Here is a 17,114-nt window from a genome sequence, read left to right as displayed (position 1 = left end):
AACTCCCGGGTTCAAGCAATCTGCCTGCCTTGGCCTTCCAAAATGCTGGGATTACAGGTATGAGCCACAGCACCCGGCCAAATTTTTTAATAGATTGGCAAGAATGCTAGCTGGATATAAATCTGTCATGCCACAGATAACGCTTCTGCTTATATAGTGGGTTTTGTTGCCAGGGGGCAGTAGTTACATGTAATTTTCAGGCAGTGTTCTAAGCACTTTACATATGTTTAATCCTCGGTACAACCCTTTGAACAGCTACTATTATTACCCTCATTTTACAGGTGAGGAGACTCAGATGCAAGAGGTGAGACCACTAGCCTGAGGTCACAAAGTCAGGAAGTGCAGAGCTGGGATTTGAACTCAAGTCCTCTGGCTTAGAGCCAATATTCCTACCTGCAATGCTCAACTTCCTCTCCTGGATCCCCACCTCTATTTGTGATGATGAAGGTTCATCACCCCCTCCAATTCTACAGCTTCTTGTCATTCTAGCCTGTCAGTCTGGGGATGACAATCCTATCATCGACAATCAGACTATTTGCAATCAGAAATTTATCAATATTTGTATTGGACGAATTAATGAATCAGTGACTTCCCAGGATTGAGGACTATAAACTTTCTAGTTCAATGGAAATCATGGACTAGGTCTGTCTTGAAAAAAGAAAAGCCAACATGTGTATTTCCCATGCTGAAAATAAAAAGGGTTCTCCATTTACCAAGAAAACTAACCCGGTAACTGATTTCTGATTCTGTGCAGAAAAGCACAAAACAGGAAAATCTGTGACCTGCTCAGCTCAGCATTTCTCAGTTTCCCCCACCTCATTTTTTTTTTCCCAAAGAAAAGGAAAGTTGAAAACTTGCAGAAGATCCTTGTAAAGGACCTTCAGTTCGTTTTGTCAGACTGGAGTACCAGGAGAGTTCCTAATAAATCCTGGGTCTGTACCTTTCAGAAGGCAATCACATTTGCGATGATTTGAGCTCATCTGGGAGTCCATGGGCTCTTTTGTCCTCACACTACATGCATTCCTTTTTTCTTTTTCTTTTTGCCAAGCACAGATGGGTGCTGGAAGCCGAGTCAACGCCGTGCCACAAGGCGAGATGCAGACAGCTGTGAGGTGGGGTGCAAAGAGGAGGCCCTTTCTGCTTTCTCCGACCAGACAGACACCCCACATGGGAGCTGCAGGGCAGATGCGGGCTTCCTCTCTGACCAGGGCACAGCTGGCTGCAGGAAAGGTCTGCATTAGAGTAGAAAGCATACCTTGAATATGTCCAGACCATAGCACAGATTTTGCTTTTTCTTCCAGCAGTTGCTATCATGTACCACGGAAGAGCTCTGGTGTGCTGGGAGAGAGCTCACAGGCAGGAGCACGTGGAAGATGCATATCCAGGGTATCAGCCATTGTGTCATGGTTGCACTTTAAGAAGGGTGACCACTTGGAAGAGCGTACGTGTATTTACATGACAAACCATGTAAATGACATGGATCATGCCTGTAATCCCAGCATTTTGGGAGACTGAGGCGGGTGGATCATTTGAGGTCAGGAGTTCGAGACCAGCCTGGCCAACATGGTGAAACCCTGTCTCTACTAAAAATACAAAAATTAATACCAGCTCCGTGAGAGGCTTTGGCAGGAGAATCGCTTGGTCCTGGGAGGCGAAGGCTGCAGTGAGCCAAGATTGTGCCACTGCACTTCATTCTGGGTGACAGAGTGAGACTGTCTAAAAAAAATATATATATAGCACACTGTGGACTAGAGTCGTTCACACCAGTTAAACCAGTGTGGGGTAACATTCAGATTTTATGAGATGCTTTAGGTGCTATTTTTCTTAAATAATTGAATAAATAAATAATATATACTTTTTAGAGACTGGGTCTTGCTCTTTTGCTCAGGCTGGAGTGTGGTGGCGTGATCATAGCTTATTCTAGTCTCAAAATCCCGGGCTCAAGCGATACTCCCGTCTCAGCCTCCTGAGTAGCTGGGATTACAGGTACACACCACCATGCCTGGCTAATTTTTAATTTTTAAAATTTTTGTAGAGAGAGGGGTGGGGAGGTCTCACTATGTTGCTCAGTCTGGTCTCAAACTCTTGAGCTCAAGTGATCCTCCTGCCTCTGCCTCACAAAGCATTGGGATTACAGGCACGAGCTAGAGCCAAATGCTGTATTTGATAATGAATCAACAGATTCTCCTCCAAAAAAAAATATCTGAAAATAGATTATTCATATGTTTCTTGTATCTGCCAAGATGCCTGGTGGGCAGCTGAAGATAGAATGTATCTGTAAAGGTATATACCAAGAACAACAAAACACACGAGTTGAAACTAGAAAGATTCTGTTTGTTTTTTTTTGAGATGGAGTTTTGCTCTTGTTGCCCAGGCTGGAGTGCAATGGCGCCATCTTGGCTCACTGCAACCTCTGCCTCCAGACTTCAAGCAATTTTCCACCCTCTTCGGCCTCCCAAAGTGCTAAGATTACAGGCGTGAGCCACCACAGCAGCGAAACTACAAATATTTTTGTGTGTAGTTGGGTCCTTGGCATCTGAGGCCCACAGAAGATAACTTTTTAAACAGAAGTTGGGGCCAGGTGCGTGGCTCACGCCTGTGATCCCAGCACTTTGGGAGGCCGAGGCGGGCGGATCACTGGAGGTCAGGAGTTCAAGACTAGCCTGGCAAACATGGTGAAACCCCATCTCTACTAAAAATACAAAAAATTAGCTGGGTGTGGTGGTGGACACCTGTAATCCCAGCTGCTCAGGAGGCTGAGGCAGGAGAACTGCTTGAACCTGGGAAGCAGAGGTTGCAGTGAGCCGAGATCGCGTCACTGCGCTCCAGCCTGGGGGACAAAGTGAGACCCTGTAAGTAAGTAAATAAATAAATAAGTAAATAAAAGGAAATTGGCTGAGTGCCACTGCTGGCCAACATGGAGAAACCCCATCTCTACTATAAATGCAAAAATTAGCTGGGCATGGTGGTGGGTGCCTGTAATCCCACCTTCTCGGGAGGGTGAGACAAGAGAATCACTTGAACCTGGGAGACGAAGGTTGCAGTGAGCAGAGATGGCGCCCCTGCACTCCAGCCTGGGTGACAGAGCAAGACTTTGTCTTAAATAAATAAATAAATAAATAAATAAATGGAAGCTGTAAAGTGGTAGTTTTCAAGTTTGGCTGCACATTAGAATCACCCGGGGAGTTGTGAAAAATTTTGATGCCTGGATTGTACCTCAGACCAGATAAATCAGAATCTTTAGCGGGTAGGATCCAGGCATTGATAGTTTTTAACGTTTTGTTGGCTGGGCATGGTGGCTCACGCCTGTAATCCCAGCACTTTGGAAGGCCAAGACGGAAGGCTGCTTTGAGTCTTGAAATTGGAGATCACTCTGAGCAACACAGGGGAGACCTTGGTTCTATAAAAAATAAAATAATAAAAAAAATAAATAGCTAGGCGTGGTACCACACACCTGTATTCTCAGTTACTTGGGAGGCTGAAGTGGGAAGATCAGTTGAGCCCAGGAGCCCAGGAGGTCGAGGTTGCAGTGAGCTGTGATCATGCCACTGCACTCCAGCCTGGGCGACAGAGCAAGACCCTGTCTCCAGAAAAAAATAAAAAATAAAAATCAAGTTTCCCAGGTGATTCCCGTGTGCAGCTAAAGTGATGAGCCGCTGCTTTAAGGGCAACTGTTCTTACCCCTTACAGGCTAAGGACTTCAACAGTCATATAACATGTCGGGCAAAATGGTAACCCACTGACATCTCATTTAGAAGGGAATAAAAATGGAAGTCACCATGTGTTTTGTTTCATTTCCTTACTTGATTATCTATCTGTCTTCTAATTGTTTTGTGCAAGTACTGGAAATTCTACACGTTAGTGCCTATGGGAAGCAGGCAGTCACAGCAGTGGTGGGAGGGAGCCAAAGTGAGGGTTAGGGGAAGGGGATTAAAAGAACTGGAAAGTGTCTGTCCCCAAGCAGAGAAGCCACTCCACCCCCATCCTGATGTTGCCAGCGGGAAAAGGAGCTCAAGTGGGGCTGGGTTTTGGGAGTTTTTCAAAATAAACTGGTGGTCAGAAGTGTTAGGTGAAACATCCCATTTTCTAAATGTTAGCAGCAAACTCAGACTCTTTTAAAACTCTGTGTAGCCAAATGAAACTCATATGTAGGCTAAATTTGACCCTGAGGGCTGCCTGTTAGTGTATCTAGTTAATAAACCCTTTGGGAGGCAGGGTTCACTCTTTTAAAAATTATTCTTACATTTTTATTGTGGTAAAACACACTTACGAAATTTATCATTTAACCGAAGTATACCATCAGTGGCATTAAGCACATTCATATTGTGTAATCATCACCACTATATAGTTCCAGAAGTTTTTCATTACCCAATACCCATTTAGCAGTCACTCCCCACCCTCCTTCCCCTGCCCCCTGGCAACCACTAATCTGCTTTCCGTCTGGATGGATTTGCCTGTTCTGAATATTTCATATAAAGAACTATACAATGAGGTCTTCTGTGACTGGCTTCTTTCACTTAGCATAGTGTTTTCAGGGTTCATCCATATGGTAGCATGTATTCATCGATGGACATTTTCTTTTTTCTTCTTCTTTTTTTTGAGACAGTCTTGCTCTGTCGCCCAGGCTGGAGTGCAGTGGCATGATCTTGGCTCACTGAAACCTCTGCCTCCCAGGTTCAAGCGATTCTCCTACCTCAGCCTCCCAAGTAGCTGGGATTAGAGTTGCACACTACCACACCCAGCTAATTTTTGTAGTTTTAGTAGAGATGGGTTTTGCCATAGTGGCCAGGCTGGTCTCAAACTCCTGACCTCAGGTGATCCACCGGCCTTGGCCTCCTAAAGTGCTGGGATTACAGGTATGAGCCACTGTGTCTGGCCCATCGATGGACATTTGGATTGTTTCCACCTTTTGGCTATTGTGAATAGTACTGCCATGAACATTCACGTACAAGTTTCGTTTGCATGCTGAGATCATTCATACATAACAGTGTGTGCTCCTGTAGCACTGAACCCAACTCCACGCACACTCTAGGTGCTCGTGAACTGGGGACTTAACTCTAGGATGATGAAGGTGTCTCAGTTTGCCTTCATCTGTTCCAGCTTTAGCACTGGAGGTCCCACATCTTAGAAACCCCCTTAGTCCCAGGTAGACCAGGATGATTGGTCACCCTGTAGTGTCTTGGCTTAAGCTAATCAGCGAAATATCCCAGTTCAGAGTCAAGGTATGAGACTGCCACATGTGATTCACCAACATAATCCTTCTTAAGATAGAACCTGACAGATTAGTATTTCAGTTGCAACTTTAAAAATAATTGTGACAAGGCTGGGCACAGTGGCTCATGCCTGTAATTTCAGCACTTTGGGAGGCCGAGGAGGGTGGATCACTTGAGGTCAGAGTTCGAGTTTGAGACCAACCTGGCCAACATGGCAACCAGAAACTCTGTCTCTACTAAAAATACAAAAAATTAGCCAGGCATGAGGGGCATGCCTGTAATCCAGCTTCTCGAGAGGCTGAGGCAGGAGAATTACTTGAATCCGGGAGGTGATGGTTGCAGTGAGCTGAGACCGCGCGGCTGCACTCTAGCCTGGTGACAGAGCGAAACTCCATCTAAGGAAAAAAAAAAAAGTGGCAAGTGTATGTTTCTTGTGACTCACAAGCCAGGTCCTCTATGTGTACCTGAACGATTCCCATTCCTTTTTAAATCTTAGCTTCTGGATCATCTCACCAGAGCCTTCTCAGAATCTTCCCCCTTTTCCTTTCAGGGTTGAAGGACTCCTCTCCTTTATTCTCAGAATTTGCTATAATTACAGGCTCTGTTTACACGGGTCCCCCAACTAGACTGTGACTTCCCCAAGAATGGTGGAATATTGCTGATGATTTTGCCTTTCCGACATCCATCCATGCTTCTTTTTTTTTTGAGACAGAGTCTCTGTCACCCAGGCTGGAGCGCAGTGGTGTGATCTCGGTTCACTGTAACCTCTGCCTCCTGGGTTCAAGCAATTCTCCTGCCTCAGCCTCCTGAGTAGCTGGGATTACAGGCGTGCACCACCACGCGTGGCTAATTTTTTGTATTTATAGTAGAGACAGGGTTTCGCCATGTTGGCCAGGTTGGTCTTGAACTCCTGAGCTCAGACAATCTGCCTGCCTCGTCCTCCCAAAGTACTAGGATTATAGGCATGAGCCACCGCGCCCAGGCATCCATGCTCCTTCTGATAACAGCAGCCCCGCCTTTTTGGAGGGACAGACCAGCCCTTTCCTGATCTCATACCACACGGTTTGAGTAGCATCAGTACCACTCCCTAGGTTCCAGGGCGGCCCTACAACCCAGGCCAGGCCCATCCACACACACATTCCATCCCCTTGGTTAATGTGACTGACTCAGGAGTATATGTGTCCGGACCAGGTCAGTGCAAGTGAATTGTACAATTTATGCTAGAACTAATGGGAGAGAGACTGTATCCCCGATAGGGTGGCTCAGCATTCTGCAGTTGTCCTTCTTACATCTGGGAAAAAGCCACCTAAAAATGATGCCAACAACAAAGTAGTGCTGAGAGATGCAGACAGAAAAGAAATGTCCTAGACCCGAGTAAGAGTCATCTTTAAACTTCTCGATTATACGAGTTACTTTCTTTTGTCTAAACTGGGTGTGTTGGGGTTTTGTTCCTTGCAGCTAAAAGAATACTAATGCATACACTTGATTAATATTTTAATCTTACACATACAGCATCATATCTGGCACATTGTAGTCACTCAAGAAATGTGTAAGTCAATGCATGCATGCCTTTTTTTTTTTGAGACAGAGTCTTGCTCTATTGCCCAGGCTGGAGTGTGCAGTGGCACAATCTCAGCTCACTGCAACCTCCTCCTCCTGGGTTCAAGCAATTCTCCTGCCTCAGCTTCCCAAATAGCTGGGATTACAGGTGCACACCACCACAACCAGCTAATTTTTGTAGTTTTAGTAGAGATGGGGTTTCACCATATTGGTCAGGCTGGTCTCAAACTCTTGACCTCACGATCTGCCCGCCTCCGCCTCCCAAAGTGCTGGGATTACCGGCATGAGCCACCACACCCGGCCAGGATTTTCTTTCAGGGTAATAAAAACATTCTGGAACTAGATAGTGGCAATAGTTGCACAGCATTGTGAATGCACTAAAAGTCACTAGTGGTAAATTTTATCTTATATATGTTTTACCACAATAAAAACAAAAGAATCGGGAATTTCATCAGGGCCGTCTCTGATGGATGCCACACAGCTTGTTGCCTGCACAGGGCGCCCAGATTGGGGTGCAAATCTGAAATCTAGATTGTGCTCTGCCCCCTGGGTTGAGACCTCTGGTACTTTTGCAAAGTGGATGCCTTTTTCTAATTCATACAAAGACGCCGTTCAGGCTAATGCTGATCTTGAACTTCATAGACGAGATGTCGTAAGAAGTGAGTGAATTGTGTTGATGGCATTACTTTACTGCAATTTTCAATGGCATTTCTTGGCTATACATCTTTAAGTACTTGGAGAGTACCACAGTACACATCCTCTCCCATCCTGAGGGTGCTATATCTGAAAATTCACGGTATATCGTTGAGTGCTTAATTTGTAAAGCTAGCATAAATCACTGGACTAAATTGTCCATTACCGTGAGCTCAAATTATCTCACCATCAAGAGAGTGATCTGGTTGCCTTGCTCACAATGGAAATTAAGAGACAATGAGGCAAAAAGCCAAAAGGAGAAGAACTCTAGAAAAATAAGTTTTCTGATATTGTAAAGAAAACCTTACAAAATTCAAGATAGGAACATTTTGCCTATCCTCATCAATAGTAATTTCTTTTCTGGAGATGGGATCTCACTGTGTTGCCCAGACTGGAGTGAAAAATCTGTTTCTGATGTTAGGAAAACCTTACAAGGTTAAAGATAGGCACTTTCTGCCTGCCCTCATCAAAGGTAATTTTTTTTTTCTAGATATAGGGCTTCACTGTGTTGCCCAGGCTGGAGTGCAGTGGCTATTCATAGGCACAGTTATAACACATTACAGCCTCAAATCCCGGGGCTCAAGTGATCCTCCCACCTCAGCCTCTCAAGTAGAAAAGTGTGTTTTTCTTTTTCTTTTTTTTTTTTTTTTTGAGATGGAGTCTTGCTCTGTCTCCCAGGCTGAAGTACAGTGGCACAATCTTGGCTCACCGCAACCTCTGCCTCCCGGGTTCAAGCGATTCTTCTGCCTCAGCCTCCTGAGTAGCTGGGATTACAGGCACTTGCCACTATGCCTGTCTAATTTTTGTATTTTTAGTAGAGGTGGGGCTTCACTATGTTGGCCAGGGTGGTCTCAGGTGATCTGCCTGCCTTGGCTTCCCGAAGTGCTGGGATTACAGGCATAAACCACCGTGCCCGGCCAGCAAGTAGAAGGTATTTTTAAAAAATCATTTATGATTTGAGGATCAGTAAGTTAGAATGAAACAATAATCCTCTAATAGCTATGGAAGATTTGGTTGTATTTTAGGGGATAGCATTGTGAGATTTTTTTTCTCACCACAAAAATCAGTAGAAAAAGACAAAAGGAGGCCAGGCGTGGTGGCTCACACCTGTCATCCCAGCATTTTGGGAGGCCAAGGCAGGTGGGTCACTTGAGCCCAGGAGTTTGAGACCAGTCTGGGCAACGTTGGCGAGACCTGCCTCTGCAAAATTTATTAAAAGAAAAAAAGAAAAAAAATTCCCTGGGAAAGCAATGTGGTGAACTCTTCAAGGACAAGTCAGTATTAGTTTTGTTTAGTTCCAGGGGCATTGGTAGCCCCCTCTCCTCCTAATCTGCCATTTCCCCATTTGCCTCCTCACAATGCAACTTTGAAAATATTGGGGCCAGCTCATAGCTAACATAACTGGATGTGGAATGAGACTTTTCTTGTTGACCCAGAACTTCAGCTAAAGCTTCCAAGGTGAGGGCAGTGGGTGACAACACTTCCTCCTCCTATTAAGAGGTAGCTAGACTGGTCCTTTGACTATCAGTAACCATCAGCCTCCAGCCTATGTAAGACAAGATCAAGATTTTGTCCAGAAGAGGTTTCCATGACAGGTCTTTGTAGGGGATTTTCTTTTTCTTTCCCAACCACAAGCCAAGAGAAGGGGGTTCAACAAAAGGTCACTCGTGAGACTTGGGTGCACCAAACGGAGATGCTGGCACCTCACTGCCAGCTGAAGGCTGCCTGGGGCTGCCCAAGATGGCAGGGTGGGGAGAGAGGGCAGCAGGAGGAGTAGCCTGCGATTGCCACTCTGCAGGGCAAAGGTGTGTCCTGTTTCCTGTGAGTCAGGTGACTACCTCTGAGCACACTTGGGCTTGAGCCATCCTGAAAAGACTTACCCAAGAGGGCATCCTTTCAGCAAAGGGACCTCAGAAAGAAGATGTGGGGTACTTGCTGGAGTATGAATGGAAAACTGGTCTGCAAAAGACCACCCAGTGTGTGCACTGAGTCCCGATAAGGTCCCCATGAGGGTCTCTAAAGATCCCCCAGTGTGCCCCATGTTCAAAAGTCAGCCTGCAAGTGCCTGGCAGGACATGGTAGGACATCTGACTCCCCTCACCTGCTCTCAGTTGAAGGTACTTTTTCCACTTAGCCCTCAGTTCCTGCTCTCCTGCAAGGCGAGATGGAGATCGGGAGGACACACACACCCTAGTCTCCCCTGCAGATTCCTGAGCCATCCATGGGTCAGGCTGGAAGGGGCAGGGAACAAGGTATTTTTTTTTTTTTTTTTTGAGACGGAGACTCGCTCTGTCGCCTGGGCTGGAGTGCAGTGGCTGGATCTCAGCTCACTGCAAGCTCTGCCTCCCGGGTTTATGCTGCCTCAGCCTCCGGAGTAGCTGGGACTACAGGCGCCTGCCTAGTTTTTTGTATTTTTTTAGTAGAGACGGGGTTTCACCATGTTAGCCAGGATGGTCTCGATCTCTTGACCTCGTGATCCGCCCGTCTCGGCCTCCCAAAGTGCTGGGATTACAGGCTTGAGCCACCGCGCCTGGCCTGGGAACAAGGTATTAAACTGGATGTGAGAATGAAGTTTTGATTGGACTGGACTTTTTTTTTTTTTTTTTTGGCTGAGTCTCGTTGTGTCTCCTAGGCTGTAGTGCAGTGGCACAATCTCGGCTCACTGCAACCTCCACCCTCCGGGTTCAAGTTATTTTCCTGCCCTAGCCTCCCAAGTAGCTGAGACTACAGGTGCCTGCCACCACACCTAACTAATTTTTGTTTTTTAGTAGAGATGGGGTTTCACCATGTTGGCCAGGCTGTTCTCGAACTCCTGACCTCAGGATCAGGTGATCCACCCAAATCGGCCTCCCAAAGTGCTGGGATTACAGGTGTGAGCCACTGTGCCCAGCCTGGACTGGACTTTTAATGTCTGATGAGATTCTTAGTCGAAACTAACTGAAAAGCTAAGAGATTTACTAAGATATTGCTCAGGGCAGAGAAGGGAGCCCTGGCAGTGGATCTTAAGGTTGAGAAGCAGTGGAAGAAGGAAAAGCAAGCCAGTTCTTGATTCCCACCTGTCTCTCCTGCTGCCAAATCCAGCTCATTCAGTCGCCCGGTAACAATAATTTATTCCCACTATTAATAAAATCACTCTGAGACCTATGGCCTTCAGAGTTAGTATGCAGTTTCTAGAGTGAAATACATCAACAATAACAACAGCATCATCAACAACAAAATTATCATCCATCAGCTTCCATTCTTTGAAACTGATGACACTCTTATTAGTTTGAGGTGCAAAACCCTTCACCAGAGGCATCAAACTCAAATGCCTACACGAGCCAGGGAGGAGATATCAATAATGAATGTAGGGGCCTGGGTGGGACTGTAGTGGAGAGTCTGTGCCCCATCTGAAAGGATAGTTACCTCTCTTCCAACCAATTGTTGCCCAATGCAGCCGGCTCTTCCCCTTTTCCCAGAAAGGCCAGAGATCTGCATTTTTGGCGTAGTATCTCTTAATTTTGGAACTACTATCAAGAGCATTAGTCAGGGTTCTTTGTTACCAATGACACAATCTACTCTAGGTAGTTTAAGCAGAAGTATTTTAATAGGGTGGTGAATTGTGGTCCCTCTTCCCTGCACCAAATCATATGTTGAAGCCCTAACCCTCAATGTAACTGTATCTGGAGGTAGGATCTTTAGGAGGTAATTAAAGGTTAGATGATGTCTTAAGGGTGGGGGCTTAATCCAATAGGACTACGGCCTTACAAGAATAGGATGAGAGAGAAGGAGAGAAAGCAATAGATCTTTCTTTCTCTCTTTACCAACAAGAAGGTGGCCATCTGCAAGACTTTAGAAAGAGAGCCCTCACCAGAACCCAGAACCTGACCATGCTGGCATCCCAATTTCAGAATTCCAGTTTCCAGAATAGTGAGAAAATAATTTTTTTTTTTGAGATGGAGTCTCACACTGTCCCCCAGGCTGGAGTAGTGGCATGATCTCAGCTCACTGCAACCTCTACGTCCTGGGGTCAAGTGATTCTCCTGCCTTAACCTCCTGAGTAGCTGGGATTACAGGTACCTGCCACCATGCCCAGCTTTTTTTTTTTTTTTTTTTTTTTTTTTTTTGTATTTTTAGTAGAAACGGGGTTTCACCATGTTGGCCAGGCTGGTCTTGAACTCCTGACCTTGTAATCTGCCCGCCTCGGCCTCCCAAAGTATTGGGATTACAGGCATGAGCCACTGCGCCCAGCGACAAAATACATTTCTCTTGTTTAAGCCATCCAGTATTTTGTTATGGCAGCCTCTAAGACAGGTGGTTGAAAACTCTGTAGAATCTCCAGGAGGACAAGAGAGCCAGGTTCTGTCTGTGCAGCCAGCAATGACTCCCAAACCAGCTGTAGGGCTGCCCCCTGTGAACACGTGACATGCCTTTCACCATGGATACCAAGCTTACAGAGGGGTGGAGCACCTGGAAGCAGAGGCCTTGGCTGCCCGGCTCACTACCAGATAGATTCCTCTCTTTTGTTGCTCACTTCCTGGCAGAAATCTCATGTGATCTTCTAATGGCACAGCCTAGATCACATGTGACCTGTTTGCAAGGAAGGTTCTGGAAAAGTGCTTTTGCTTCTGTGAGGGAAATGTGGAACTCATAATGTGAGGCATTTTCCAAACATAAGAAGAAGATGCATTTGTGTGCTGCTTACAGCCCTGCCAATGGATGACATTTGACCTGTGGGCTACTTTCATTATTTAAACTTCCACTTCTGAGAACAACTAGAAAAGCCAGATTAAATCATCATCATCATCACCATCTGTTAAAAGACATTCAGAGAACTGCTGAAATAACCAGGACTAAAGAGGCCAAGATTCTGGAGACAGGGACACTCTGGTGTGGTGAGCTGACATTCTGCAGCTGATTTTTCCCTGGGGATATTTGCACATTTGGGCACAGGGAAAGAGGCTGAGTTTCTAGACTCTTCCCAGGCATGAAGGCTGCTTTGGGGGAACAGAGAAACTGACAAAACTTTTAGCAACCTCATAGGGCTAGAAAGACAAAACTGGAGACTCGAGAGGCTATTATCCCAGGGAGAAGCGAGGGGCAGAAAAGTGAGCCTGATAGATGGTGGTTTTCCCCTCAAGATATTTGGCAAAGTCTGAAATAGTGCAGGGCAAGAAGCAAAGACGCCAAGCAGAAGGTCGCTGAAAAACAGAGCCATTTCCACAGTCTTGTCGTGCTGTGAAGATAAGGGTTAGAGCTCAGGACCAGAGAGAGGGGACTTAGTGAACAACCAAGGTTCCTGGTTGGAACCCTGGAAAGGCAAAGCATTAGAGGTAGGGGACAGAGTGAAGTGGTGTCTTTTCAAAACTATAACCCAGTCTCTACCCAGCTCAGCCCCTGATTGGATTAAGATAATTGATCTGTATGCAATTTATCTTGCAGAGAAAGAGTGTGTCCTCTCCAGACTTAGATATTATCACCTCGAGTCTGTACATTTTTTCATACACAATGTCTGACATTCAATAAAAATTACAAGGCCTGCCAAGAGACAGGACCATATCACTGAAAATAAAGGGAAAAATAGTCAATAGAAAGAGACCCACAGGTCATCAAGTTTTTGGAGTTAGACAAATGCTTTAAAATAACCATAATTAACATGTTTAAGAAAAACTAAACGATGGAGAAAATAGATGAAAAGAGATAATTTTACCAGACAACTGGAATTCATAAACTTCATGGTCCAAAAGACGGAGAACATAGAGAACTTACTTCATCTGCTCATTGACAGATGTTGAAAATACTGACTCAGTTCTGTATAGCTATAAAATCCCATGGCTTACAGTATTTTTTTTCTTTTTCTTTTCTTTCTTTCCTTTTTTTTTTTTTTTTTTGAGACAGAGTTTTGCTCTTGTGGCTCAGGCTGGAGTGCAATGGCACAATCTCAGCTCACTGCAACCTCTGCCTCCTGGGTTCAAGCAACTTTCCTGCCTGGGAGTAGCTGGGATTATAGGCGCCTGCCACCACACCTGGCTAATTGTTTGTATTTTTAGTAGAGACGGAGTTTCACCATGTTGGCCAGGCAGTCTCAAACTCCTGAGCTCAGGCTATTCACCTGCTTTGGTCTCCTAAAGTGCTGGGATTACAGGTGTGAGCCACCATGCTGGGTCAGCGTACAGTCTTAGAAAAAAAAAAAGTGTGTCGAGGGAAAGCATCAGGAAAAATAGCTAATGCATGCTGGGCTTAATACCTAGGTGATGGGTTGATAGGTGCAGCAAACCGCCATGGCACACGTTTACCTATGTAATAAACCTGCGTGTCCTGCACATTCACCCCAGAACTTAAAAATAAAGGTTGTCATTCAACTTGGCCACCACTGGCTCCTGTTCTTTCTGCTTTTCAAGTGGCTTCATTTAAGGGTGATATATTATACCATGTGTTCTGAGTATCACTCCTTACTCAGTCCTCAGCACAGGGCTCTGTTCACCTGGAGAAAGGTGCCTTTTGTTAATTATTCTAAATACATCTGTTGGGCAACGTGTGTTGGGAATACTATTAGATAAGGTGATTAGGGAGATGAGGCCTCTCCGAGATGACATTTGAGTTAGCAGTGACAAGAAGAAACCCACCAGGAGAGGATTAGGGTGAAGCATGTTCTGGGCACGGTGGACATAGAGTGCGAAGATTTAATCAAGAGTCAGCAAACCTTTCTGTAAAGTGCCAGGCAGTAAATCTTTCAGGTGCTGTGAACCACCGGTCTCAGCTGCAGCTGCTTAACTCTGCTTTACAAGGCAAAAGTAACCACAGACAATAAACAGATGGATGGTGGTATTCCAACAAAACTTTACTTGTGAACACTGAGATGTGAATTTCACATAATTTTCACGTGTCACAAAATATTCTTTTGATTTTTTCCAACCATTTTATTTACATTTTTAATTTTTGAATTTTTAGTAGCGACAGGGTCTTGCTATGTTGTTGCCTAGGTTGGTCCGAAACTCCTGGTCTCAAGTGATCCTCCTGACTCCGCCTCCCAAAGTGCTGGGGATTACAGGCGTGAGCCACCGCGCCAGGCTTTCAACCATTTCAAAAGGTAAAAACATATTAACCATGGAGCCATCGTCTGCTGTTATAACGTCAGTTAGGTATGCTGGGGTCAGGCCACACAGACCCTTGTAGGACATGGGAATACTCAGAATAAGGCAAAGGCCCTTTTCCCCTCCAAATGGAAAGCCATCAGGGCGGGCCAGGGTACCAAGTCTAGGAGGCAGCTTCCTGAAATTCACGGAAGATCACCAGGTTCGCTTTATTTTTTCCCCAGTAACAAGAAAGGACAAACGAACAAAAAAGGCACGCACACACACACCGAGCCAAAGACAGAGAAGACGTGCCCAGGTTCACGCCGACGCCTCTCCAGCGCGCACCGAAGGTTTCAAAGTTGGGCGCACACCTGCTCCCAGCCGGAGCGCACCTGCTGAGCAGCACTCCAGCTCGGTCTCGCGAGAGCGGTGCAGGAGTAGTGGCCCCCACCCCCTCCCCGCCACCGACTCCCTCTCCCCGCCCCCTCGCCCAGCCTCCAGGCTCGGGCACACTCCCTGCCTCCTCTGCCGCCCCCGGGAGCAGGCTGGGCCCGATGCGCGCTCTGTCTCCGCGCCCCCGCCCGCCGATCGCTCGCTTGCTCGCTCGCACGCACTCCCGGTAGTAATTTCACTTTGCCACGCGAGCTCCGCAGCCCCTAGAAATCCCGCCCCCCGGCCCTGTCCCCGGCCAGGTGCGCGAGCCTGCGCGCTCCTCCTCCGCCTCCTTCGGCGGGTCCCTGGCGCGCCGGGGCCGGGGCCCGGCTGGGGCGGCTGCGCGCACGGCGCCTCTCCACCAACCCGCTCCCCTGCAGGTCCCTCGCTCGCTCTCCATCCCTCTCCGGCGCTCCCTCGCTCCCCCCCGCCCTTTGATTGACAGGCAAGATGTCGGTGTGGAGCGAGGCAGGAGCTATTGCAGCAACCGTCACCCCCGGAGCCTGGCGGCGGCAGCAGCAGCAGCAGCAGCGCGGGGAGGAGACAGCAGCCAGCCGCAGTAGCCGCCGCAGCCGCGGGAGCAATGCAGACAGCACCTTGAGAACGCGCTAAAGCACTTCCAAACCGTGGACCATGCCGTGTCCCTGCAACTGGGAGGGGGGCAAACCAGATTTTTTTTGACATAAAAGCAAGCAAGCCAAAAATATATAATTTTGTCCTTCAAGGAGCCGGTGTGTAAAGAGTGAGCGCTATTTTCCTTCTCCTCCTCTCCCTCCTCCTCCTCTCCCTCCTCCTCTCTCTCCTCCTTCTCCTCCTCTTTTCCTCCTCCTCCTCCTCCCTAAGTATACAGACAGCATCACATCACCTGGTTTGCTTCTGAGAAACAGCATCTCTCCTTTTCAGGGACCAGAGACTCAGAGAGGAGACATTCTAATGGAGTCCGCTTGATACCCCAAAATAAAATAATAAATTTTGGCTCTTGTCCCCTCCTCCCACTCCCACCCCCTCAACCCTGTGTGAGATGTTGGATTTCTTCTTCATGAGACATTGTTGAGAAGTCGCAGTGGTTGGAGAGGCGGAGGGGTAGACTACCTCTACTCCCCCCCCCTCTTTTTTCTCTCTGGGAGGAGGAGGAGGGGAAGGGGGTTGCAGAGCAAGCGATGGATGAGGAAAACATGACGAAAAGCGAGGAGCAGCAGCCTCTGAGTTTGCAAAAAGCCTTACAGCAGTGCGAACTGGTCCAAAACATGATAGACTTGAGCATCTCCAACCTGGAAGGTCTTAGGACCAAATGTGCTACCTCCAACGACCTCACACAAAAAGAAATCCGGACCCTGGAGGTAGGTGTTGCCTACAGAAAAAAAAAAAAAAAAAAAAAAAAAGCAATCCTTCTTTCCCCCTCCTTTCTCCCCACGGTCCCCTTTCCCTCTGACTCTGTTTATTGGGGGCTGGGGGTGATGGTGCGGGCAAGCAAGGTGGGCACGGTTTGCTTTTCTGTGATTTCTCTCCTTGCACAGCCTGCATTGGATATCCTTTTACTGTGCTGCCGTCGTCTGCGCTTGGCTGGGTGGTGGTAGTAGTAGTAGTAATTGTTATTCTTTATTTATTATTATTGTTGCGGCTGTTACCGTTATCATTCGCTTCCCGGCTGAGGAGGGAGTTCTCTCTTTTTTCCGCTTGTGGATTTGTTTATATGCCACGGGGGCTTGTGTGCCGGGTAATACATTAAGGAGCTGCAGAGAACCCACGTGACCTTGCGCATTCTGCAGGTGGTCAAAAGGTGGTTTTTGCTCGCAGAATGGGGCCGCCTGTCATTGTAGACCTCTTCTTCTCTTGGCCTTCTTCCCCGCCCTCCTTTTGCTCCTTAGATTTTTTTTTTTTTTAAATCAGTGATATACATGTCAGGAGGCAAGATGCATGAAAAAAAATCCCTATGGAGCTACCCATTTCCAATCCAATCGTTTTGATGCAGTGAGCTGTTGCAGGCCTAAAACGTATAAAAGGAAAAAAAAATATGCCTCAATCAGCACACATAGGTGGTGTAGGAGAATACTCCTGAATCTCAGTGGGGCTGCGAGGAAAGAGGAAAGGGGTCGGGGAGGAGGAGTTCTCTTTGGCTTCTTGTAACATTCTCTCCGGCAGAACTTGAGGGGGAGTTTGA

General features: G+C 46.8%; 3 protein-coding genes across 5 annotated transcripts in view; 1 reads left to right on the top strand and 2 right to left on the bottom strand.

The window, feature by feature from the left end:
* RFC5 (replication factor C subunit 5) overlaps positions 1-15,907 on the bottom strand; it is a 62,508-nt gene extending 46,601 nt beyond the window's left edge. Inside the window, exon 1 of the mRNA XM_050748099.1 lies at positions 15,819-15,907. The gene's annotated coding sequence lies outside the window, so the exon portion shown is untranslated. The remainder of the gene's footprint in view (positions 1-15,818) is intronic.
* Positions 1-17,114, bottom strand: part of SUDS3 (SDS3 homolog, SIN3A corepressor complex component) — a 1,028,644-nt gene that overhangs the window by 449,381 nt on the left and 562,149 nt on the right. The window lies entirely within an intron of this gene.
* KSR2 (kinase suppressor of ras 2) overlaps positions 15,267-17,114 on the top strand; it is a 518,463-nt gene continuing 516,615 nt past the window's right edge. For all 3 annotated transcript variants that reach the window (XM_050747896.1, XM_050747897.1, XM_050747899.1), the window contains exon 1: positions 15,267-16,293. In XM_050747896.1, the coding sequence (XP_050603853.1) occupies positions 16,114-16,293 (180 nt within the window). In that variant the 5' untranslated portion in view covers positions 15,267-16,113. The remainder of the gene's footprint in view (positions 16,294-17,114) is intronic.

Source organism: Macaca thibetana, chromosome 11 (genome assembly GCF_024542745.1).
Source record: "Macaca thibetana thibetana isolate TM-01 chromosome 11, ASM2454274v1, whole genome shotgun sequence".
Lineage (NCBI taxonomy): Eukaryota > Metazoa > Chordata > Mammalia > Primates > Cercopithecidae > Macaca > Macaca thibetana.
Note: the sequence above shows the minus strand (reverse complement) of the source record. Positions and strands in the feature narration are given on the sequence as shown.